The sequence below is a fragment of the Talpa occidentalis genome, unplaced genomic scaffold (assembly GCF_014898055.3).
Source record: "Talpa occidentalis isolate TD23 unplaced genomic scaffold, MPIMG_talOcc4v2.1 talOcc4.17, whole genome shotgun sequence".
NCBI lineage: Eukaryota > Metazoa > Chordata > Mammalia > Eulipotyphla > Talpidae > Talpa > Talpa occidentalis.
The window spans coordinates 41,953,481-41,978,667 of NW_023601754.1; the positions used below are offsets into that span (position 1 = coordinate 41,953,481).

At 48.6% G+C, this 25,187-nt stretch overlaps 3 protein-coding genes across 8 annotated transcripts in view; 1 reads left to right on the forward strand and 2 right to left on the reverse strand.

The window, feature by feature from the left end:
- The window catches only part of LOC119248644 (cytochrome P450 2B4-like), a 15,188-nt gene extending 11,716 nt beyond the window's left edge, over positions 1-3,472 (reverse strand). The window contains exon 1 of the mRNA XM_037515518.1: positions 3,311-3,472. Within this exon, the coding sequence (XP_037371415.1) occupies positions 3,311-3,472 (162 nt within the window). The remainder of the gene's footprint in view (positions 1-3,310) is intronic.
- Positions 1-25,187, forward strand: part of LOC119248645 (cytochrome P450 2G1-like) — a 343,966-nt gene that overhangs the window by 270,795 nt on the left and 47,984 nt on the right. The window lies entirely within an intron of this gene.
- LOC119249343 (cytochrome P450 2B11-like) lies at positions 11,143-23,618 on the reverse strand. Its single transcript, XM_037516617.2, has 9 exons — positions 23,440-23,618; positions 19,874-20,036; positions 19,577-19,726; positions 17,611-17,771; positions 16,932-17,108; positions 16,403-16,544; positions 14,151-14,338; positions 13,881-14,022; positions 11,143-11,735 (listed from the first exon to the last, which is right to left on the reverse strand). Exons 1-9 carry the CDS (start codon positions 23,608-23,610, stop codon positions 11,554-11,556), a joined length of 1,476 nt encoding a protein of 491 aa, XP_037372514.1. The 5' UTR covers positions 23,611-23,618; the 3' UTR covers positions 11,143-11,553.

Genomic DNA, 25,187 nt, shown 5'->3' on the forward strand with positions numbered 1-25,187 from the left:
AATCAGATAAAAGGAATTTGTAATCAGGTAACAGGAATTTGAACTCTAGGAATCCCTCCAAGTTTCCCATATGTGCCCTGCTCTGGGCTCTCCTAAAAACCCTCCTAGTTTTAGTTTTTAAGATGTGCCGACAGAATGAAATGTGAGGAAAGAGAACATCTCAGTGGAATAATTAGTAATATGGAGATTGAAATGGTAATAATAAAAAAAAAACCTCCCAAAAACAAAAGCCAGGACAAGACTGCTTCATTAGTCATCTTACCAAAATCTCAAAGAAAACATACCTGTCTTTCTTCAATTCTTCAAACAACTGGAAGAAAGAAAGCTTCCAAAGGCATTCTACAAGGTCAGATTACCACGATTCAAAATCAGATAAGGTACCACACGCAAGAAAAATAATATCACAGGTCAAGCTGAATGTAGTTGCAAAATACGATACAGTATTAGCAAACTGAGTTCAAGAATGTATTAAAAAGGTCATATGTCGTGATCGTGTGGGATTTATTTCAGGAACACAAGAACGGCTCGACATATGTAACTCAATCAGCACATCTACCACCTTAACAAATGAAGGTGATAAACTCACATGATCATCTCAACAGATACACTAAAAGCATTTCACAAAATTAACATGCATTTATAATAAAAGATCTCAACAAAGTGGGTATGGCAAGAATGTACGGTCAACGTATAAAGGTCATGGATGACAATCCCACAGCTAATATTATACTCAATGGTGAAAAACAAAGTCTTTCCTCTAGGATCAGGAACAATACTAAGGATGCCTGCCATCCTCACTTTCATATAACCAGTATGGAAAGTCCTTGCCAGAGCAGTAAGATAAGAAAAAGATATAAAATCATGAAAGATTAAAAAAGGTAAAAGCATCGAAATGAGAGCAGGAAGAGTAAAATTGTCCCTGTTTGCAAAGAAAACCCAAGAGACTATTAGAATTAATCAACTTAGTAAAGTTGCAGTTTACAAAATCATTAGTCAAAGGAGCTTGCAATCCTATCACTTATAATGCACTAATAGAGAAATTACAAAAGCAACCCCAATGACAATCATGAAAAAGAATAAACTACCTGCTAATAAGTTTAAATAAGGAGGTAAAATACCTGAGATACTGTTTTTTTTAAGATTTATTTTATTTATGCATACAAGAACTGGGGTGTAGGCCAGAGTTGGGGGTGTGAGCAGATTCACCAGAGACAGAGTGGGGAACAGAACAGGCAGATCAACTGAAATACACTGCTGAGGGGAGCAGTGGACAAGACAGGAGAGGTCTGCTGTGCCATGGGCTCACCTCCCTGGCCAGGGATCAAACTCATGCTGCAGTGACTGGGGATAGCTTGATAGTGCTGAGACTTAACCCCTTTTGCCACCAGGGAGACCCAAGTGATATTATTGATAGAAATTAAAGAAGACACAAATAAAATGGAAAGATACTCCGTGCATGTGATTTGGAAGACTTAGTATTATATAGCTCCATATCACCCAAAGGAATATACAGAATCAGTGCCTGTCAAAAGTCTGGCATTTTCCACAGAAATAGAAAAAGACAAATCTAATATTTGAATGGAACCACAAGAGATCCCAAAGTCAAAGCAATACTGAGAGTGAAAACAAGACTGAAAGCATAATGCTCCCTGCTTTTGTTGCAGGGAGAGGATGTCCTGAAGGAACTCCACAAACTCAGGTTTTATGGATTCACCCCCATCCCAGGCCAAAGAGATTCAAGAGACTAAGGACTGCAAACCCCATAATGTCATCACCACTGAAGAGAGGATTGCTGGGAACTAAGGGTAGAATTAAGCAGCCAGGCTTGGTATAGACCCAGACATGGGCCGTGGGGGTCTCTTGGTTTTTCGCCAGCCTTCTGCATACTATTGGGGTCCCAGCTCAATGGAACTGGTAGGACGCATTCACCAATTAGTCTTGCTCCCGGTTATTCCTCTCTTCATCCCCTTCCCCCCGATTTTTTAAGATGTATTTATTCATATAAGAACTGAGGTCTAGGCCAGAGGTGCGGAGGTCAAGAGGATTCACGAGAGACAGAGTGGGGAGCAGAACAGACAGATCTACTGAAATACACTGCTGAGGGGAGCAGCGGGGAGACAGGAGAGGTCTGCTGTGCCTTGTGGGTCACCTCCCTGGCTGGGGATTGAACTCAGGCTGCAGTGGCTGGTGATAGCTTGATAGCACTGAGACTTAACCCCTGCGCCACCAGCGAGGCCCCAACTCTCCCTTTTTGTAAATAAGCCCTTATTAACCTTTTTGTGTGTGCCTGCACTTGAGTCTCATTGTAAGTCCTTTTAAGCGCAGGTGAGGACCCACATTCAGGCCAACCCCTTTCACATTGGGCTTGCCCTGTACAGTTTCAAACCATATTACAGACTTACTGTCATCAGTATAATTGACATTGGTATAAAAACAGAGCTATAGGGTCTCCCTGGTAGCGCAGCGGTTGAGCGCAGGGTTGCGAAGCTGCCCGTAAGCTTCCACGGCACCGGTTCAATCCCCGGCTGCTCCCCAGCCACCGGAGGAAGGTCCCACAAGGCGCGCAGACCTCTCCTGCCGCCCGCTGCTCCCCTCAGCATTGTACTTCGGTCCTTCTGCCTGCTCTGCTCCCCGCTCTGGCTCTGGTGAATTCTCTCATCCTCCCGCACTTCTGACTGTACCCAGTGCTTGTATAAATAAATAAATAAATCTTTAAAAAAAAAAACAAAAACAAAAACAGAGCTATAGGTGTGTGGAACACAGAGCCCAGAAATAAACACACAGAAATGATCCGTTAATTTCAGACTAAGGAGTTAAGGAGACACAACGGGGAAAGGACAGTCTCTTCAATAGATGGCATCTGAAACTGGAATGCCACGCGCACAGGAACAAAACTGGACCACTACCTTACATCACACCAAAATTAACTCAAACTGGGTTAAACTCTTCAATGTCAGACCTGCAGCCATAAAGCACCTAGAAGAAACGATAGACAGTAAATCCCTTGACATTGGTCTTAGTCATTTTCGGGGTGGAGGGGGAGCAGGTCTATTTTGGCAAGGCAAACAAGACAATAAAAAATGGACCGCATGGAACTAAACATCATCTTCCCTGTGAAGGCAACTATCAACTACATGAAAAGACTACATACTGATGGGTGAAGAGATAATCAGATCTAACATAAGACAAAGAGTCAATAGCCAGAGACATGGAGAACTTGAACAAGTTGCTCCCCAACTGCTTTGCTGCTTTGGACCCATTTCCAGCCCCCCACCTCCTGTTTTCCATCCCCTTGCCCCACCCATCTCACCGCCTGGAACGACTTGAGAAACCCCTTGGGGTCCACATGCAAAACATTTCCCAGGAAGGGCAGAGGCCAGGGCCCAGGTGGAAGGCGGCCCCTGGGTTTAGGTTGGCCCCAGAGTAGCAAGAGACCAAGGAGGACGATGAGGAGCAGGATGGCCGAGAACATCTCAGTCTCACTGTGCCAGTGTGTGCTCTGCTGTCTCTCTTAAGGGTAGGCTCTCAGAGGTGTTGTTTTATTGCTGTGATTAATGGTAGAGGGCTTCCAGCAATTTGCCTTGGCAGAACTCCTGGTAACTCTCCAGAGACAACAGGGAGCCTAAAATTGGCACTTGCAACAGAGGCTAAAAGTTGAACATTTCAAGCTCGGGCCCAAGAAGAGGTCTCAGTGAATTTTCACCTCAGATGGAGAGCTCCTCCCTCAAGGAAAGGTGGTGTTACTAGCTGGGAAAGTGTGAGGAGGCTGGGTTTGGGTGGTTGCACTGTGAGGCTGGCTCTCAGTCAGTGTTATCAAAGGGTGGTGTTATCTCAGGAGACGAATGCAAATTATTGGAATTGAGGAATTCTGGGTTCACTGAAGGGTGATTCTTGGCATCAGAAGAAAGTGAGGTAAATGAGGAACTATGGTCTAATGGCGTATGACTGGCTCCATGTTGAGTGGGTTGGGGATTGGCTATTTAGCCATTCATTTTTCCTCATAAAGTATTGTTTGTTGCTTATTGTTTATTTCCTAATCATAAACTTAACTTGCAATACAGATAGACTTGGAAGTGATAAGGAAGATATGGATCCAAAGAACTGTAGGGAAAGCAAACAGTTGATAGGATATTTCCAGTGGCTGGGGGTAGAGGGGTGCTCTCCTGTATGTTAAGACATACATCAAGAGCCTCCCTGGTGTCTCAGGGGGTCAAGTCTCAGCATACTTAAGCCATCCACAGCCTCTGCAGCAGGTATTTGATCCCCAGCCAGGGAGCTGACGCACATGGCGCAGCAGACCTCACCTGTCTCAGCCACTGCTTCCCTCAGCAGTGTATTTCAGTCAGTCTGCCTGTTCTGCTTCCCACTCTGCCTCTGGTGAATCCCCTCACCGCCCCCCCCCCACACAACTCTGGCCTGTACCTCAGTTCTTGTATGTATAAATAAATAAATCTTTAATTTTATATGAATTTCATCTTAATTTTAAAAGTATATAGGGAGTGAGGGGGCAGAACAGAAGAGGGATGAATGCAAAGGACTATGGTGATGGTTCACGGGTGACACTGTGGCGGGAGAACTATGGGGACTACAACGATGTAAGAAAAAAAGTCATACATGCAAAAGAATGAAGCTTGACCACTACCTCACACCATACACAAAAATCAACTCAAAATGGATTAAAGAACTAGACATAAGACCTGAAACCATAAAATACATAGAAGGAAATATAGGCGAAACACTACGTGATATGCACATCAAAGACATCTTCACAGACACATCACCCAAAGCAGTGATAGTGAAGGCAAAGATAAACAGCTGGGACTACATCAAATTAAAGAGCTTCTGCACAGCAAAAGAGACAATAACAAAAACAAAGAGAAACCCCACCGACTGGGAGAACATTTTTGCACCCAACACTAATGATAAAGGACTGATCACAAAAATCTGCAAAGAGCTGATGAGACTCAACAACAACAAAGAAATAATCCTGTCAAAAAATAGGCAGAATGGGAGGGCTGCAATTGTATGGGGAATATAACAATAAAATTTATTATTTAAAAAAAAAATGGGCAGAAGAGCTAAAAAGAAACTTCTCTGAAGAGGAAATGCAAATGGCCAACAGGCATATGAAAAAATGTTCAACATCACTTGTAATCAGGGAAATGCAAATCAAAACTACCTTGAGATACCATCTTACACCAGTGAGAATGGCACATATTAAAAGAACTAGCAACAACAAATGTTGGCGAGGATGTGGAGACAAAGGAACTCTCCTGCACTGTTGGTGGGAGTGCAAACTGGTCCAACCACTATGGAGAGCTGTGTGGAGATTTCTGGACCTACTAAACATAGAGCTTCCATAGGATCCAGCAATTCCACTCCTAGGTATTTACCCACAGGACACAGAAACATCAATTCCAAAGAGCACCTGCACCCCTATGTTTATAGCAGCACAATTTACAATAGCTAAGCTTTGGAAACAACCCAAATGCCCCAAAATAGATGACTGGATCAAGAAGATGTGGTACATATACACAATGGAATATTACTCAGCATTCAAAAAAGATGAACACATGCCATTTGCAGCAACATGGATGGCGCTGGAAGGGATCATGCTCAGAGAAATAAGCCAGAAAGAAAAAGGAAAATACCGGATGGTCTCACCCATAGCAGGGATCTAGAAAACTTAAATAAGGGACCAGGAAAATGAATAACTATAAGAAAGTGAAAATCAAAATCAACAAACAACTATGAACCAGAGACACTTTTTGGGGGGTGGGGGGCGGGAGGGGAAGGATTGGGGTCAGAATGGGGCGTTTGCAATTGTATGGGGGAATATAAAAATAAAATTTAATATTAAAAAAAAAAAAAAACCTCCCCAGTGGCTCAGCGGTTGAGCACTGGGTTGCGAGGCAGCCCGCAACCTCTGCAGTGCTGGTTCGATCCCCGGCCGCTGGGCGAGGGTCCCACATGGTGTGCAGACCTCTCCTGCCGCCCGCTGCTCCCCTCAGCAGTGTCCTTCGGTCCTTCTGCCTGTTCTGCTCCCTGCTCTGGCTCTGGTGAATTCTCTCACCTTTCTGTGCTTCTGAATGTACCCAGTGCTTGTATAAATAAATAAATCTAAAAATAAATTTAAAAAAAATTGCAGTTAAACATTAAAAAAATGAAAAGATATGTGTATGGGGCTGGTGGGAAACAAGGGTGAAGAAATTGAGTTCTGGAGCCAGACAGGCAGACCGTATCTTACTCGTCCCTCACGAACTATGTGACGTCCAAGAACTAACACTCTGGTCCAGACTCTGCTTATACATCTGCAAAATGGGCATGATCATTGCACCCCACACACACAGGGCGGTTGGGAGGAGAATTCAGGGGAGGATCACCCCTGCATGATAATAGAGCACCCAGAGGTGATAAATGGATTCTGAAGAAGTCACACAGAGTGCAGTATGGCTTGGGAGGCAGAACTGCTATGAGAACCTGAGCATCGGTACCCTTTTAATCTTTAGTCTGTACATGAGCATCACTCCTGGAGCTCCACTGTGAAGGCTTTCTTGAGTCTTTCCATGGCTGCAGCCTGATAGAAGAGATAAGACTGCAGAAAAGACTTCCCTTTGGAGGTAATAACCAAGGAAAGAGGACACTGCAGGTCTCTCAGAGGAAGGAAAACATGGAGAAAGTAGAGGCTACTTTTTTCAGAGCTGGGGACAAGTAATGACCCCAGAGTCTTTTGAAATACTTCCCTGGGGCCCCTTAGTTGGATGGGAAGTGAATCTGGTACTTCTGGGGAAGTTCCCACACCAAATTCTATAGCTGTAAGTTGATGTCCTTGGGGGCCACATGTGAAGTTCTGGAAGATGAAGGAGGAATAACGTGATGTGGGCAATGCCTTTGCCTAGACAAATAAGCTTCCCTGTGGCAAAAAGAAAAGCAATGTGGGCAGAAGAAATACCCTTTGTCCTGTGTTGCCCCACAGCCAAGAGATCTAAGTTGTTTGCAACAGATTTGCCTGGGGTTGACCTTTAAGCTGCAACTCCAGGGGAACTTTTAGAGGCTTCCCAAGCCTTCTGAAAACACACACCAGTCTTCAGGTGGAGCTGCCATAGACAGGGCAGAAGAGCATTTGCGGCTTCTGTTAGATTCCACATGGTTCCGTGCCCTTCAGAGTATATGTATTCACTACTGGTTGGTATGCTCTGTGCGGGTGTGTGCATGCGTGCGTGTGTGTATGTGCCTGTTAGAATGGACTTTTTAGATGTGATTGAGTGAAGGATCATCAGATTAGAATATTACCCTAGATTATCCAAGTGAGCCAATGACATGATCACAAGGATCCTTTTTTTTTCTTTAAAGATTTATTTATTTATGCATACAAGAGCTGGGGTGTAGGCCAGAGGTGCAGGGAGTGAGAGGATTCCCCAGAGACAGAGTGAGGAGCAGAACAGGTGAATTGACCAAAATACACTGCAGAGGGGAGCAGCAGGAGAGGCAGGAGAGGTTGTCTGCGCCATGTGGGTAGCTCCCTGGCCAGGGATCAAACTCGTGCTGCAGTGGCTGCGGATAGCTTCATAGTGCTGAGACTTAACCCCTTGTGCCACCAGGAAGGCCCCTCTGGGGTAATTTTATTTTTTTTAAAGATTTATTTATTTATTTATTTATTTATTTATTTATTTATTTATTTATTTATGCAAGCACCGGATACAGTCAGAAACGTGGGAGGGTGAGAGAGTTCACCAGAGCTAGAGTGGGGAACAGAACAGGCAGACTGATGAAATACACTGCTGAGGGGAGCAGCGGGTGGCAGGAGAGGTTTGCGCGCCATGTGGGACCCTTGCCGGCAGCCGGGGACCGAACCAGCACTGCAGAGACTTCGGGCAGCCTCGCAGCCCAGCAGCGCTCAACCGCTGCGCCACCAGGGGAGGCCTGCTCTGGGGTAATTTTGAAGGATTTTCTCTGCTAACATTTTTCTTTTTTGTCTATCCATTTCACAGCACTGATGTTTTAGAAGTAGAGGGACCTTATTTTTATTGGATCTGATCATAAGAGGCAACAGGTTACAGGCTACCTATCAGGCTAACATCTGCCTTGTCCGTGGAATGTTTTTCACAAGTACAGTCACAGGTTTTTGTGGACTGGGAGGAAATCAATGTAAGCTCAGGGGTAGGGTTTTTTTGGCCTATTATGCTGAGCCATATCAGATAGAGAAAGACAAATACCGTATGACTTCACTCCTATGTGGAACCTAAAATGCAAAAAAAAAAAAAAAAAAAAAGACTAAACCAAACAACACCAAGACTCTTGAAACAGAGAACAGACTGGTGGTTGCCAGAGAGGAAAGAAGAGGAGAACAAAGGGAGGGAACTGGGTGAAGAGGATCAGGAGCTAAAAATCACCTGTCATAAAAGAAATCATTAGGGCCTCCCCGGTAGCGCAGCGGTTGAGCGCTGGGTTGCGAAGCTGCCCGCAGCCTCTGCAGCGCCGGTTCGATCCCCGGCTGCTCCCCGGCCACCGGAGGAGGGTCCCACATGGTGCGCAGACCTCTCCTGCCGCCCGCTGCTCCCCTCAGCAGTGTCCTTCGGTCCTTCTGCCTGCTCTGCTCCCCGCTCTGGCTCTGGTGAATTCTCTCACCCTCCCGCGCTTCTGACTGTACCCAGTGCGTGTATAAATAAATAAATAAAAATAAATCTTAAAAAAAAAAAAACTTTAAAAAAAAAAAAAATCATTAACGGGAACGTGACACACGGCGGCCAACTACAGCCAATAATAATAATAACAACACTTTTCAAGAAAGTTGAAAATGCCACTGCGTGGTGAGCTATGATAACTATACTTACTGCGCTCATTTTGTAATATATGCAATTATCAAATCTTGGTATCCAGTCTACTTCAGTTTTCTTAAAAATAATGATAATGATGAAGGAATTGCAGAGACCTGGACAACCAGCTCCCTCCCAACCCCTTCAGCACCACAGCATCAAACCTCAGGTCTCTCAGAGGCTCTCCCTCCAGACTACATTCCCTCCACTCCTTCTCATAGGAATGCCATGGGGGTAGCTCCCAGGCCGGGGCTCAAATTCGTGCTGCAGAGGCTGCAGATAGCTTCAGAGTACTGTGCTTCACTCCTTGTGCCACCAGGGAGGCCCCTCTCTGTCCTTATTTCTCTGCTTCTCTAGGGAGCATATTCGGCCAGGTTTTGACTGGAAGATGAGCCCAAGCTGTTCTGCCAAGTCCCCTACAGACTTTGATTCTGCTTTGCTGTCTTGGACCTGTTTCACCACCACCCACCTTCTGCTTTTCACCCCTTTGCCCCACCCCACCTCACCACCTGGATGAACTTGAGAAAGCCCTTGTGTTCTATTTGCAAAATGTTCCCCAGGGAAGAGAGAGGACAGAGTCCAGAAGGAAGGCAGCCCCTGAAAGGTGGCCTCAGAGTAGCACTAGACCAAGGAGAATGAGGAGGAGGACCACTAAGAACCTCCCTGGTGGCGCAGGGGTTAAAGTCTCAGCGCTATCAAGCTGTCGCCAGCCACTGCAGCATGAGTTTGATCCCCAGCCAGCAGACCTCTCCTATCTCACCCACTGCTCCTCTTAGCAGAGGATTTCAGTCAGTTCGCCTGTTCTGTTCCCCACTCTGTCTCTGGTGAATCCTCTCACCCCCCACACCTCCGGCCTATACCCCAGTTCTTATATGCGCATATAAATAAAATAAATCTTTAAAAAAAAAGAAAAAAGAAAGAACCTGACTGTACTTGCTACTATCCTGATGTCCCCCTCTTCAATAGTTGGCCCTCTATTGTTTGTCGTTTTATTTCTGTGACTGCTGGTGAAGAGTTTCTAAGACTCTTACCCTGGCAGAACTGGTAATTTCCAAGCAACAGGGAACCCAAACATTCTGTAGAGAACAGCATGTCCAACATCTCACTGTCCGATCTCAAAGGAGCTTTCAAAATGAGATTTTAAGACTTGCCTCAAGGAAGGGCCATACCAACAGCTGGTGGAGCATGAGGACTCTGGCCCAGAGGTTGCCCCTGAGGATGGCTGTTATCAGTGGTGTCAAAGGGTGGCGTTGCAGCATGAGAAACTGAGTCACTGACAAGCAGAACAGGGGCATCATGTGCCCACTGGGAACACAGATTATTCTGGGCATCAGAAGAGAGAGCTGGAGACATGTCTGCTGGGGGATGTTAAGCTCCATGGGGGCCCAGCTGATTGAATCACTTGCTCAGTCCTTCATTTTTCCTTGGTAACTACTTTGATCACCCATCATGAGCCACACAAGCTCCTGCGCTGAGATGAGGGGGTTAGGAAGGCAGTGGGGCCTCCATGGAGCTGCACTGAGGGGAAGAGAAATTCTCCGCTTTTACAGATGTCACTAAGTAACCTCACAGTACATGGGTCTCAGGTGAAACCGCGCACCCCCTGACCCAGGGTGTCAGGGCTGAGGAGGTTGTTGGGAATAGCTGGGAGCCCGAGGCATCAGTTGTGAATCACACGGTCTCCGGAGGCCTGGGCTAAGGAGAAGCTTCCTTGGAACTGAAGAACTGAAGGAACCGGGAGCAAAAATGACAATAGTGAGGACAACCAAAGGGGGAAAACTGCGCCCTAGAACCTGTATGACTCTTGAACGATTTTTCAGTCCATTGGCTAACTGAAAGAACCAGACACAAAAGGTCGCATGTGGTATGAGATTCCATTTATAGGAGATATCCCAAAGAGGCCATCCATGGAGACAGAACACAGGTGGTGTTTGCCAGGGGTGAGGGGAAGAGGGAGTGGGGAGTGACTAGAAGCGGGTAGAGCTTGCTTTGGAACTAGGTAGTGGTGATGGCACAACAGCAAGAAGTAAATGCCTCTAATCTATGCACCATACGATGCTAAAGTTTTATGGTATTTATGTGAATTCCACCTGAATTCAAAAATTTCTGGGGAACGGGAAGTCAGTGAGGAAACTGAGTTCTGTCTGGAGCCAGGCCGACTGTGCATCTTGCTCCTCCCACATTAGCCATGTGACCTCCGACGACTGAGGTCCCCACCCAGCCTCTGTTTGTTTATACATCTGCAAAGTAGGCCTAATCAACACACGCGTGTGCGCGCGCGCGCGCGCACACACACACACACACACACACACACACACAGGGCTGTTAGGATGATTCAAGAGGCATCAGCTCTGAGCAGTTCCTGGAGCCCCTACAGTTGATAAAGGAAGCGTGATGGTTCTTGGGAAGGAGCGGTCGCTCTAGATGAGCCGTGGCCTGGGAGGCAGAACCTCAGAGAGCCTGAGCCGTGTTTCCCTGTAACCCTTGGTCTGTACAGACACCATTCCTGGAATTCTAGCAGCAACATGTCTCGAGCCTCTGGGGAACTGCAGCATGACGGGAGAGGGGAGACTACAGAAAGGATGCCCCATGGAGGAGGCCACCAGGGAGGGAGAAGGACACTGGCTTCCTGCAGGCCTCTGAGAGGAAGGAAGACCTGGAGAGACTCAGAGGCATTTTCTGCAGAGGTGGGACACGTGAGGAACCCAGAATCCTAGACCTCCCTGCCCCAGCTCCCTTAGCGGGGCAGGAAGCGGATCCGATAAGCCGGGGGCAGTTTGCCCACACCACACTCCATGGGTGTGAGGTCGATGTCCTCAGGGGCCACAGAGCTGTCCACGTTGAAGTTCTGGAGGATGGTGGTGAAGAAGAGGAATAACTCTGTGCGAGCGATGCCCTCGCCGAGACAAATGCGCTTCCCTGTGGGCACAAAGAATCCCGCGTGGGCAGGAGGCAGCTGCCCGTCCTGTGCCCGTCTCAGCCCGAAGCCCAGCCCCCCCGCCCACTGCACAGGTCTGCAAGGGGTTGACCTTTCAGCCACAGTTCCTGGAGGGCCTTGGGGGGTTTCCCAAGCCCTCTGAAGCCAGGCAGGTGTGCCCTGCAGCAGTTTCCGGGAGTCTGTGGCCTCAGTGAGGATCCCCCAGGGTTCAGGGCCCCTCAGAGTAGAAGCACCTGCTTCAGCTTGGACGTGCCTGGGGGCGCCAGCTCACACATGCCAGGGCTGTGTTCATGCTCACCTAACATTTTGAACGTCCTTGTCCTTGTAAGGGATCTCTGTGCCTACCTCATAGGCTGTTTGAGCTAAAGAATGTAATATTTGTAATTAGATTCACACCTGGTGTCTATCAAAGATCCTACTGGTATAGTATTTGCTTTGTGATAGTGATGGGGGAGAGCCATACCCTTCTAAAGTCTCAGTCCCCCCACCCCACCCCTTCAACAGTCTTTTCTCTCCTGCACTGTTCTTCCACCTATGCCACTATTTTCTGTCTCCTTTTGTTTCTCTCTCTCTCGCTCTTCATTTCCCTTAACCTCCCTCTCCCTCTCACCACTTCCCCTTCTCTCTCTCTCCGTCTGTTTCCTCATAGTCACTGTCTCCCAAGTCTCCATCTCTGTGTCTCTTTGTCCCTCTTTCGGTTTCTCACTCACCAGCCTTGTCTGCGTCTCTGTGTCCTTATTTTTGGTTTTTCTTTTCAAGATTTATTTATTTATACAAGAACCAGGGCACAGACCAGATTCGCAGGAGGGTGAGAGGATTCACCAGAGACAGAGAAGGGAACAGAACAGGCAGACTGACGAAATACACTGCTGAGGGGAGCAGTGGGCGCGGCAGGAGAGGTCTGCCATGCCATGTGGGACCCTTGCTGGCTGGCCAGGATCGAACCGGCACTGCAGAGGCTGCTGACACCTTCACAGCACAAAGCTCAACTGCCTGGGCCACCAGGGGAGGTCCTATTCCTTTTTGTTTTAAAGATCTATTTATGCATGCAGGAACTGGGATAGAGGCCAGAGGTGTTGGGGGAGGGGGACAGTGAGAGGATTCACCAGAGACAAAGTGGGGAGCAGAACAGGCCGAATGACTGAAATACACTGCTGAGGGGAGCAGCGGGCGAGACAGGAGAGGTCTGCTGTGCCATGGGGGTAGCTCCCAGGCCGGGGCTCAAACTCGTGCTGCAGAGGCTGCAGATAGCTTCAGAGTACTGTGCTTCACTCCTTGTGCCACCAGGGAGGCCCCTCTCTGTCCTTATTTCTCTGCTTCTCTCTAACCTTAGGGCAGGACGAGTGCTCAGGGAGTTACCCTCCTGCCACTTCACGCCCCAGCGCTCAATTCAGAAGAACTAAGGTGCTCAGTGCCCTGGGCGGAGCACAGCCCCGGGGCCCTGCAGTCACAGAGGGAACCCGGGATTAGGGGCTTGTTGCTGGAGCACCCCATTCCCCCAGAGGACCAGCACCTGAGCATCAGGGTTTTCTCTGGAAGAGTCAAGGTGGAGAATGGGGGGTGGGGCGGAGCATCTGCACACGCCCAGCCCAGTCTTTACCCTCGTGCTGCCTGTACCCACACCCAGGCTCTCTGTGCTCCCAGAGCCTGTCCAGGGCGCCGTGCTCTGTCCACCTGCAGGCGGTGGCCCTGCTCCTCTGTGGGGAACGGTCTTTGCAGCAGCTGACCCAACTCACCCCTGAGGTCTTTAACTTAGCAGCCAGTGCTCCTGTTCATCTTTCCCTCCAACCCGCCCAGAGAGCTTCCCCTTTGCTCCCAAAGCCCCTTGAGAACACTTACTGCAATATGACTTTATAATGATCAGAGTCCTGGCCCTTCACAGCAATTACTGGGCGACCTCAGCCCAAGCCTATCTAAGCTGCCCGTGCTCTAAGCTGTTTTGTGAGCACAAGGAGTGCACCCTGGCGGGGTGTCCTCAGCTCAGGGCAGGCGCTGTGGCTCAGGCCCCTGGGCCATGTGTTATCTTCGCCCCCAGAAACTGCTGAGGAAGCACAGACCCTTCTTGGGTGTCAAAGGGGGGTTGGCACCTGCACACTGGTCCCGGGAGGCCGGGTGTGCCGTCTTACCTATGGAGAAGGGCAAAAAAGCGTCGCACTTCTTCAGTGCCCCACTGGCGTCCAGAAAGTGGTCAGGGTTGAAGGTTTCTGGTTTCTCAAAGTACCGCCGGTCATTGAGAGCAGAGTTCAGGATGGGAAATACTTCAGTGCCCTGGAGGAGTGTTGCAAGATCAAAAGATATTGCCATTTCCTCCCACATGCTACCCCTGAAATATCAAACCCTAGTAACAGAAAACTAGTAACAGGTCACTTTAGAGATTCACACCAAACTGGGCTCACCTTGGGGATGATGTACCCTCGGAAATGAGTGTCTTGGGTGACTATATGGGGCACCCCGATGGGGAGGAGGTCTCCGAATCTCTGAATCTCATGGATGACTGCGTCAGTGTAAGGCATGTTGGCTCGGTCCGTGAAGACTGGAGAGCGATTGGAGCCAACCACCCGGTCAATCTCCTTTTGGACCCTCTCTGCGCATAATAATGAGACCTGTGAGTCTCATTTCCAAGAGACAGTTTAGCAAAAGCACTGCATTCTCTGCGCTCTCAAGCCACGGAAAACCTACAGTAAAGGGTTAGATCATTGACCCCCTTTAGGGCAACCAGGGTGGGGAAGGATGAGCGCAGCAGCAAGAAACCTCACCCTTTGAAATACAATGAATGGGATGGATTTTCTCACTGTGCGAACAGGGACACACACAGACACACACACACACACACACAATTTCAGATGAAGAGCTGAGGCTATGAACTTGATGAATAGAAATTAACTATCTTTCTAAAAGATTGATTTATGTGTGCATCTAAGAACTGGGGAACAGGCCAGAGGTGCGGGCAGTGAGAGGACTCATCAGAGACAGAGAGGGGAACTGAACAGGCAGACTGACTGAAATACACTGCTGAGGGGAGCAGCAGGGAGACAGGAGAGGTCTGCTGTGCCATGTGGGTCAGCTTCCAGGCCCAGGGATCAAACTCAGGTTGTGGAGGCTACAGATAACTTTGTAGTGCTGTGCTTAACCCCTTGCACCACCAGGGAGACCCGGAAATGAACTGTTAATATAACAGTGACTGGGCCCTCCCTGGTGGGGCAGGGTTAAAGTCTCAGCACTGGGCCTCCCTGGTGGCGCAGTGGTTGAGCGCTGGGTTGCGAAGCTGCCCGCGGCCTCTGCAGCACCGGTTCGATCCCCGGCTGCTCCCCAGCCACCGGAGGAGGGTCCCACATGGCGCGCAGACCTCTCCTGCTGCCCGCTGCTCCCCTCAGCAGTGTGCTTCGGTCCTTCTGCCTGCTCTGCTCCCCGCTCTGGCTCTGGTGAATTCTCTCACCCTCCCGCGCTTCTGACTGTACCCAGTGCTTGTATAAATAAATAAAAATAAATCTTTAAAAAAAATAAAAAAATAAAGTCTCAGCACTATCAAACTATCACCAGCCACTGCAGCGTGAGTCCAGTCCCTGGCCAGTGAGCTACCCACATGGCACAGTAGACCTCTCCTGTCACCCGCTGCTCCCCTCAGCAGTGTATTTCAGTAGCTCTGCCAGTTCTGCTCTCTACTCTGTCTCTGGTGAATCCTCTACCTCCCCCCACCTCCCGCTACACACACACCTAGACCCCAGTTCTTGTATGCATAAAAATAAAATAAATTTTAAAAATATATATACATATATAAAACAGTGACCCAAGAACTGTGTTTAAATAAATAAATCCTTGGACCAGTTGAAAAACGGAAAGATAGATGAAATGAAGAACAACCAACCAAAAGATACACAGATTTACTTATCCAGATGAGTTACTAATCCCAATAAATTAATGACTCATTAATGAATTAATGGCCCAGAAACCAATAAATGAGTGACCTTGGTCAGTCAATCCCATGAATGGATGTGATTGTACAACTAGGGAAGGAATGAGTAGGGAGAGGAGTAACTGAATAGATGGTTTAATTGAAGTGCGGTGAATAATTGAGTGGATTGTTCAGTGGGTGAATGAAAGAAAGATGGATGAAGGCACAAGTGAAAAACGGATGGGAGGATTAAACTCACAGCTCAAAGGACAGATGGACTCCTGATTTAATTAACGAATGAGCCAGTAAATATATGGGAAAGGTTCATTCAATGAGTCACTGTTTCAGTGGATCAGTAGAGCAATACTTAGTCCAAATAAGTGAATGAAAGTGTGTAACTGTGGATGACTCACTGATTGAGAATCAGCATATACAGAGTAGCTAATAAATGAAAGGACAGGTAGGTCAGTGGATGGGTGGATAGGTAGTTGGACAGAGGAGAGGGAGGGAGGGGTGAATGGATGGAAGGTTGGATGAGTTGATCTTAAAGTGATGGGAGAAAACAGTGGGGGACAAGTCAAGGGATCCCTCCTTCATCCATCTACCCGCACAACTGACTGAGTTGGGACCTCCTTCCTGCAGTGCTGGCCTAAGAGGGGCCGCTGAGTCTCTCATTCGTGTGAAATCCCTGGCCCCACTTCTGCTGCCCAAAAAGGGGTCTGAAGACCCCTTCCTATAATTGTCCTTGACCCCCACCTCTGATGTGGGGATATTTGAGCATGAGCAGGAACCCATAACGCAGGGTGGTGCTGGTCGTCTCTGTGCCGGCGAAGAAGAGGGAGAGCGTGGTGATGATGAGGTTCTTGTGGTGGAACACGCTGTTGGGGTCGGACTTCTCCTGGGAGCAGAGAGGTGGAGTTTGTGTGAGGAGATCCTGGAGCCTGAGCTCTCTCCCCTCCCTGGCGCCCTCCTTGTCCGAGACCCCCGCACCAGCTCACACCCTTGACTTTTCTCTGTCCTGGCTGCAGCCATCCAGTCAGCCTGTCTCCATCAGTCCCTCTCCACTCTGTCTGACCTGGTTTCCATCTCTGTATTGACCTCTTGGCTGCCCTTGTGGTCTCTCCACCTCAGGGTGATTATCCCCCTCAGTTCCCCTTGCATCTCCCCTCCCTTTTTCTGTTCTCTCCTGCCACCCTCTCTGCTTCCCTCTGCTCCCCTCCCCCCTCCCTTATCCCGCCCCATCCTTTCCTCCCTCCCCCCGATGCCTATCCCCCCCAAGCCTCACATTTTCCATGCGGAGCAGGTAGGTGTCTATGAAGTCCCGGGGCGCATTGGGATCCAGGGTTTCCCGGTGCTTCTCCACACTACGGCCAATGAAGGCATTGATTTCCTCCAGGTGGCTCCAAACTTTCCTGTGTGTGCCAGGAAAGTACTTCATGACGCCAGAGAAGAGCTCATACAGCTGTGGAGGAGAGAGGGGCTGTGAGTCCACCTGGGGCTGAGGAGCAGGTTACAGGGAGGAGCTGCCTCCTGGTGCTTAATCCTGCACTGCACGGACGTTCCAGAGGGGGGCGCTCGCTCACGCTCTTTCTCACCCTTCTCTGTGCTGGCTCTGAGAATTCCTTTATCTCTGTCTTTTGTTGGTTTTGCTCTGTCTTATCTCTTTCCCTCTCCTCTTCCTTTCTCTCCTCTCTCTCTATTAAGCCCTCACCTCAGTCTCTCTGATCCTCTATCACTACCCCCGACACTCCCTCCCCTTTCTTTCTCTTAGTCTCCCCCACCATCTCTCCCCTCCTCCAGGTTTCTGCATCCATCGCTGTCTCTCTTGCCCATCTGTGTCTTTCCCTGTCTAGCACCTCGGCACTGTATTTCTGGGGACTCAGAGCAGATGACCCTTTCCACCCCCCACCCCCCCCACCCCCGAATGTGCACCTCATCCCGCCCTCGCTCAGCCTCTCCCCAACCTGGCCTGAGAAGGAGCTGATGAGCGCGAAGGATCTGTAGAACAGGTCCAGCAGCCTCAGGAACTCGGGGTCTTTGTACTCAAAGCGTTGTCCAAAGACAATGGAGCAGATGATGTTGGCAGTGATGGCATGGAAGAAGAAGGTGGGGTCCTGGAGGGTTCCTAGGAGGGAGAGGTCAAGTCAAGGCGCAGAGACCTGGGAAGCCTGTGGCTGCCATCCAGGCTATATGGCCACCCGCCCTGGCTCCTTGCTCATCAAGGGAGCAAGAACAATGTATCGTGTGCCAGGGCCGTCGGATAATACACAGTGTTTCATTTTATCCTCACCACAAGCCAGGGCTGAAGGTGCACTTCTGTTGTTGTGGCCGATACATAGATGGGTGGAAAGGTTAAGCGGTTTGAGCAGGGTTACCCAGCTCTCATCTCTGAGACAGGGTCAGACCAGGCAGCCCATCTGCAGAGGGTAAGACTTGGGCACCATTGGCCCACCCCCCCACCCCGACCCCTGCTGGACTTTGGGAACAGGGCAGGCACATGTCAGGGCAAACTCCATCACAGCTACAGACTTTCAAACTCTGCTCTCCCTCTCCCTCATTCTGTCTCTCTCCTTCGTGTTGTCTTTCTGCTCTGAGGGTTGTCTGAGAATCCTGTACCTGTCAGTCTGTACACCTCGGGTGCAGACCTGGCTCTGCAGGGAGAGACTATGAGCCCAGAAGTTCAGCCTGCAGGTGGCTGCAGCGGGTCCCACCCGTCTGTCCCTCTCTTTCCATCTGTCTATAATTTTCTCCCCCTCAATTTCTCTATGCCTTTGTCTCTTACTCTCTTAGTGTCTTCCTCTGTCTGTCCTGTTCCCCCATCTCTGCCGTTCTCTGTCTTCCTGTCTTTCACTGCAGTCCCCCTGAACATCTGCTCTGTTGCTCCCTGCGCTTCATCATTGGGAAAGTGGAGTGCTCAGGCCCCTTCTCACTGCCACCAGCACCCATGCTTTCCTCCCAAGTCTCATTGCCCACACGTGATACCGTGTTGGTGCAAGTTGCACTTAGAAGCACGAGCGTGGTATACACATGGGCACCCAGGGCCTATGCCTAGAAGCCAGCAGGTAGGGGCGCACATACCTGTCAGTAGGGATGCCCCAAAGAGATCATTGCAAGATGGAGATAGAGAGAGAATGCTAGAGAGAAGCCCGAGAGAGGGCGAGGTCACTCTGAGACTAGGGGCCTCAGCTGATACCTCCCTTCCTGGTCTGCCTGTGTCTGGTTCCCTGATTCAGCATTAAAGGCATAGTAGAATACTGAAGGCTCCAAAATTCTCTTTTCATCTGCCCGGATCAACAAGGAACCTGCCCAGCCTGGATCGGTTGCACAACATTCACCCTCTACTTTTCCCTCCCGGACTCCACAACTATGTCTGGCAATATCTGCCTAGGACCCTGTCACTATGCGTCTCATAAACACCCTCGTAGGAGACTGCAAGACCACCAGAGATGCTTCTTTGCCAGTCTTCACAAAAGCAAAATACCCCAACTGCCCTCTGTGATCACTGCCAGCTCACCAGCAGGTCACCCCCAGAAAAGAAAGCTCAACTGGTTGTTTTCAAAGGTCTGTTGTTTTCCTTTGACCCTATTTGCTCTCTTGTATCTAAGACCCACTTCTACCTTTGACAGATACGATCAATCCATGCCTTGGTTTCCATGAACCCAATAAACGGTGGGCTCATGTCTAAGTTTAGTCTTGGGGTTATTCTTGCCAAGAATAACTCAGTATCTCTCCTGGTTCTTCTGGCTCCCTCCTACCCCTATCTGTCCCCAGTCCCTGTGTCCGCATCCTTCTGTCTGATGTTTCTAGGGTTGTCTCTCTCCCTGTGGAGCTCTTTCTCTGCCCAGTTCATCCCTCTGGTTTCCATTGCTATTGCTCTGCTTGTCTTTGGTGTTACTCTTTTTCTCTCTGACCTGGTCCCCCTGGCCTCACCCTTGGTCATCTGGAGTTCCTTCACCAGGCACTGAGCCTCCTCCTGGATCCGCTCCTCCACACTCCGCTTTCCCATCCCGAAGTCCCTCAAGGTGGCCAGAGAGAATCGCCGAAGGGCTTTCCAACGCTCCCCGTTAGCAAAGACCACACCTGGGAGGAGGGATGGAGAGGAGGTGTGGGTTATAGAAGAAGAAGGCAGTTCTGCATCCACTCCACTGCAGCTCCTGCCTTTTCAGACTCACCCTCTCTAGCCCCTTCTTCCCTCCCATCTCTTCTCGGGCCCCTTGGGCCTCTTACCATAGTCCTGGAAGATTGGATCAATCACAGCAATTTTCCCTCGGCCAGAGAAGGCATCAGCATTGTCCACCAGGGCCTCCCGTATGACCTCTGCCCCACATAGCATGACCACTGGCCTTGGCCCCAGGTACACCATGAAGACATCCCCATATTTGTCTCGGAGCTGCCAAGCACACAACACCCAGGGTTGGTATTAGTTAGAGTGCATCTCTGTGGCCATCCCAGCTGTTAAACCATTAGAACACTTACAAATTAGTCACCACCCCAGTAGTTCCACCTCGGCTTCCTCTCCCTGTAGAGGAGCCAGACATTAAAGGATGAACCATGTATCAAGGCGAGTCTGCATGATCAGTGCCCTCAGCAGTATATGTCGTTAAATATTTCTACTACCAACGTTGCCCACACCCTTGAGTCTGGTCACACCTCTCTGCCATTGGAACTAAAGTTTCATCCTTCTTATGGCCCAATCTCAACCTGTTACCTACCTCTTGGAAAATTCACTGGAAAATATCCCTGTGCCACCTACTTGGTAGAAATGAAGGGAGAATGATAAGCTTCTGGGGGATAGTGAAGGCTGAAAAGTAATAACATTAGCACAACCACTTGGGAAACTGCTCAGCAGTATAGTCATTCATCGCATGATGAAGTTTGGGTCAATATCGGGCAGCATATTACAGTGGTCTGAATATGTGGTACCATTGAACTTATGTGCACAGTAACCTCTACACTTAGACTTCTGTAATTACACTCTATAGAGCTGTCACAATGATGAAATCTCCTAACTACACAATCTCAGAATGTATCCCATTGTTACTTGATGCCTGATTGCATTTACTTAAGCCAAACATAAGTATACTCAGTGACTCAGCCTGCAGTCTCTGCAGCACCTGTTCAATTCCCAACAGCCAGGCAAGGGTCCCACATGTCGCACATACCCCTCGTGCCGCCCGCTGCTCCCCTCAGCAGTGTACTTCGTCTGTCTGCCTGTTCTGCTCTCCACTCTGGCTCGGGTGAATTATCTCACCCTCCCGCATTTCTGACTGTACCCAGTGCTTGTATGAATAAATCAATCTTGAAAAAAAAAGTTGTACATATAGCCACAGAAAAATAAACAAGAAGAGTTATATACATATTATCAATAATGTGTTCAGCAATAGTATATAGAATAAATAGTACTGTATTTATGCTGTGGACAACTACGCAGCAATGAAAAAGAAAACCCACTGCTATGCCTAACATCATGACTGAAATTCACAGTTGTAACTGTTGAGTGACAGCAATGACACGAAACTGTCCATACGTCATAATCCTATTTATAAGAAGTTTAGGGCCTCCCCGGTGGCGCAGCGGTTGAGCGCTGGGTTGCCAGGCTGCCCACAGCCATTGCAGTGCCGGTTCAATCCCCGGCTGCTCCCTGGCCACAGGAGAAGGGTCCCACATGGCGCACAGACCTCTCCTGCCGCCCGCTTCTCCCTTCAGCAGTGTACTTCGGACCTTCTGACTGTACTCAGTGCTTGTATAAATAAATAAATAAATCTTTTTAAAAAAAGTTTAAAAGCAGATAACTTGAGACTGATTCTGGATAGTGGGACGGTGGTGACTTGAAGGGGGCATGAGGAATATTTTAGGCATAGACCCTGTTGCTACTTCTCTGAATGTCAGTTACTTGAATTGAATATGCCCGTTTGAGACATTCACTAAGCTGGGTACTTAGGAGTGTGTGCTTTTTAGGTTGATATTAATTGCAATAAGTAGTTGACTTATAATCATGAACGGGTTAATTTTGTTAAAAATTTTTCTTATTGCTCCCTGGAAATCTCACTAGTCTCCCTACTTCCATTCCTCTGTCCCCTATAATCATCTTGCCACCCAGACCACTCCATTCTGAAGCCAGAGTACGCCCGTTGATGGAAAGTGATTAATATCCCTAGCTTGCTCCATCCCCCAAGGCTCCCTCCACACTGAAAATAAGACTGCTCCACTGTGGTACATATCACCCCTCTGCTTCTCATCCCACTCACTCAGACCCAGTCTCCCTGTTCTCGCTCACACATTAAGAGTCTCTCCACTTCAGATTCCTTGCAGCATCCCTGCCTCAACCAGTGCCTTCCACCTGCATCTCTCAGGATCTCTCCGCACGATCAAAGCAAGACTGAGCTTTTCTTTACCCATTCAATCAAAAGGAACTCCCACTACTCTCTGAGGTAGCATCCTGCTTTATTTTACTCACAGCTCTTATATACCTAATATTCCCTTCTTTTAGTTTATAAGCCTTGTCCAACACCTAGAAATTTTCCCCAAACAGAATCTACTCTGTTATTATTGAACGATTGAATAAATGAAAGAGTGGATCAAAGTAACTGCATTTAATGAGCACTTACTATACACCAGGCCCTCTGCTCAACCCTGATTAATCCTCACAGAGTCTTAATGGGCACACAGTCTCAGCAACATTTCATTTTACATAAAAGGAAACTGAGACACAATGAGTAAGAGTGGAATCTAGAACATGAACCTGTGTTTGCCTGCATCCAAAAATATTTGGGAGCTTGTAGGAGAATTGCCACTCTCGCCAACCCATTCCATTCCATCATGTCATCACACACCCAAGTCTCTCCCCTCCTCGCTCCTTCTCTCTTTCTCTCTCCTCTCCTCTCCTTTCTTCTCCTCTCCTCTACCCTCCATTCCTCCCTCCCACTCCCCCCACTGCAGTTCTGCTTAGAAATGCAATGATACTGGAGGCTCTTGGTCACCCAGAGGGTCTTTGAATGTCCTTGGAAGAGCTTTAAGAAGTCTCGATATTTTATTCATAAGAGAGTATGGTTGAGGACTTCCCTGGTGGTGCAGGGGTTAAGATGCAACCTATGAAGCTATTCCCAGCCACTGCAGCACGAGTTCTATCCCCTGGCCAGCCAGGGAGCCACCCACATGGTGCAGCAGACCTCTCCTGTCTTTCCCACTGCTCCCTCAGCAGTGTGTTTCAGTGGATCTGCCTGTTTGGTTCCCCGCTCTTGTCTCTGGTGAATCCTCTCATCCCCCACATATCTGTCCTTGTATGCATAAATAAGTAAATCTTTAAAAAAAAAAAAAAGTGAAATTCTACATGGAGAGTCATGGTGCAGAGCACAGCCAATGTCCCATGAGAGCCATCCTGCTGCCCCTCCTCCTCCCCCAGTCCTGGCACTGACACCTGGCCAGATTTGCTCTCCTTTGTTAGCTGGGGACAGCCTTACTTGATTGGTGCCACTGCCCCTTCTGCTCTTCATTGGCAGGCAGGGACCCAGGAAAGTGGCAAAGAGGTGGCAAAGCGGTGAAACACTACACCAGTGCACACACCCGGCCTTCTCTCCAAACCCACTTGTTTGCTCCAGGAACAGCACCTGCTCACCGCCAGCCAAGCAGGGTGCCTCTGGTTCTCTGACCACCACCCACCAGTCTTCATGCCCATGCCCTGCTCACCACCCTCCACACCCCACTCCTGAGCCTGGACGGTGCCTCCCTCTTCCTGAGTGACTCCCAAGTGCCAAGGCACGGAGCCCCCTGAGGCCCCGTCCATCATGTCTCACCTGCAGGAAGGATTTGAGAAGACCTCTTCTATCCATCTGCAGAAGGTTCCCCAAAAAGGGCAGAGGCCGAGGACCTGGTGGGAGGCGTCTGTACGCCTTAGGCTGGCCCCTGGCCATCAGAAGCAGGAGTCCCGTGAGGACAGCCAGGAGGAGGAGGACGCTGAGCTCCATGGTGCTGGTCTGCCTGCCTTCCAATGGCTGCAGCCAGGGGTGGGGCCTTTTATCTAGAATCTGTAGCCCCAGCCAGTTGTGTAATTCACCCATTCTCCGCCCCCACTCTCCTCTGCTCAGAGTAGGGACTGCTCAGGCAGCCCCATGGCCGCTCACTGTCTTCCCGCACACCCTCCATTTGTTTCTGTTCTATCTGGATGCATGTCCCTAGTGATTAGATAAATTTCATTGTTTCTTCATCTGTGAGCCTCTATTCTTGATTTCAGTTAATGGTCCCATGAGGTTTTGTTTACATTACTATGCCTTCAGTATTTTATGAGCTGGTGTTCCTCCTGAGACATTTAACTATCCTTGTTCTGTCTATTTCTTCGTCCTTTTTGGTGTATTGTTGTGGACTCAATATTCTTGTTCACGTACCTGGTTTTCTACTCCTGTTGTCATTTTGCTCAGGATTTTGTGTTTCGTTTTTTGCTTGTCTTACAGAAGAACTCACTTTAACAGTGCTTATATGGCATCTCTGATGCTGATTAAAGCCATTGCTTTTATTTGCCCTGGAAAACCTTTATTTCAGCTTCATACTTGAATGATAATTTTGAAGGATGTAGTATTCTTGGCTTACCTTTGAGAATTGTGAGCACTTCCGTCCCCTTTCTTCTTGTCTGTAGTGTATTTGGCTCACATTCCAAGGAAAGCCAAATTTGTGTGTCTTTTTATTTTCTTTTTCCTTACTTTCTATAAAATTTTTTCCTTTATCTTTGGTTTTTAATGATTAAGCAGTGGCGTGTGTCGGTGTAGATTGTTTTGGAGCAAAGCTTCTTGAGAGTGACTAGGTGGAAACCTTCCTGCCTCTCATGACCTCACTTTGGAAGTCACACAGCTTCCTATGTTCTCATATGCAGCCAGTCCTCCCAACTCCCCTCCCCAGAAACTGGCAGAAATTGTATTTCTCTGCTCATTTAATACTAGAAGTGGCCACATGACTTGTTTTGGTCAACTGAACATAAGTTAATGTGATCTTATTTTTTTAAAGATTTTTTATGCACACCAGAACTGGGGTACAGGCCAGAGGTGCAGGGGCTGAGAACATTCACCAGAGACAGAGTAGGGAGCAGAACAGGCAGACTGACTGAAATACACTGCTGAGGGGAGCAGCGGGTAATTCAGGAGAGGTCTGCTGTGCCATGTGGGTAGCTCCCTGGCCGGCCGAGGATCAAACTGACGCTGCAGTGGCTGTGGTCAGCTTCATCATAGGTTGTGTTAACCCCTTGCGTCACCAGGGAGGCCCCTGATCTTATTCTTGAAACAGTTACTTTTATTATTAAGTTGTTACTGCTGCTGATATTGTTGTTATTAAAAGAGAAGGAAACAGAGAGAAAAACTCAGCCCTACAAGATGGCCTCAGAGTTTTAGAGACAGAGCCACAGAGATTGACATTCACAGAGAAATGAGAACACAGAGAAAATTGGTGAGAGGGAGAGAGCAGAAACTGAGAGTAACAAGAATCAAGTCTCGTCCAAGGGAAGAGGGCCAGTCCCACTTTCTTCTATCCCTGGGTCATTTCTGGCCTTATCGTATCA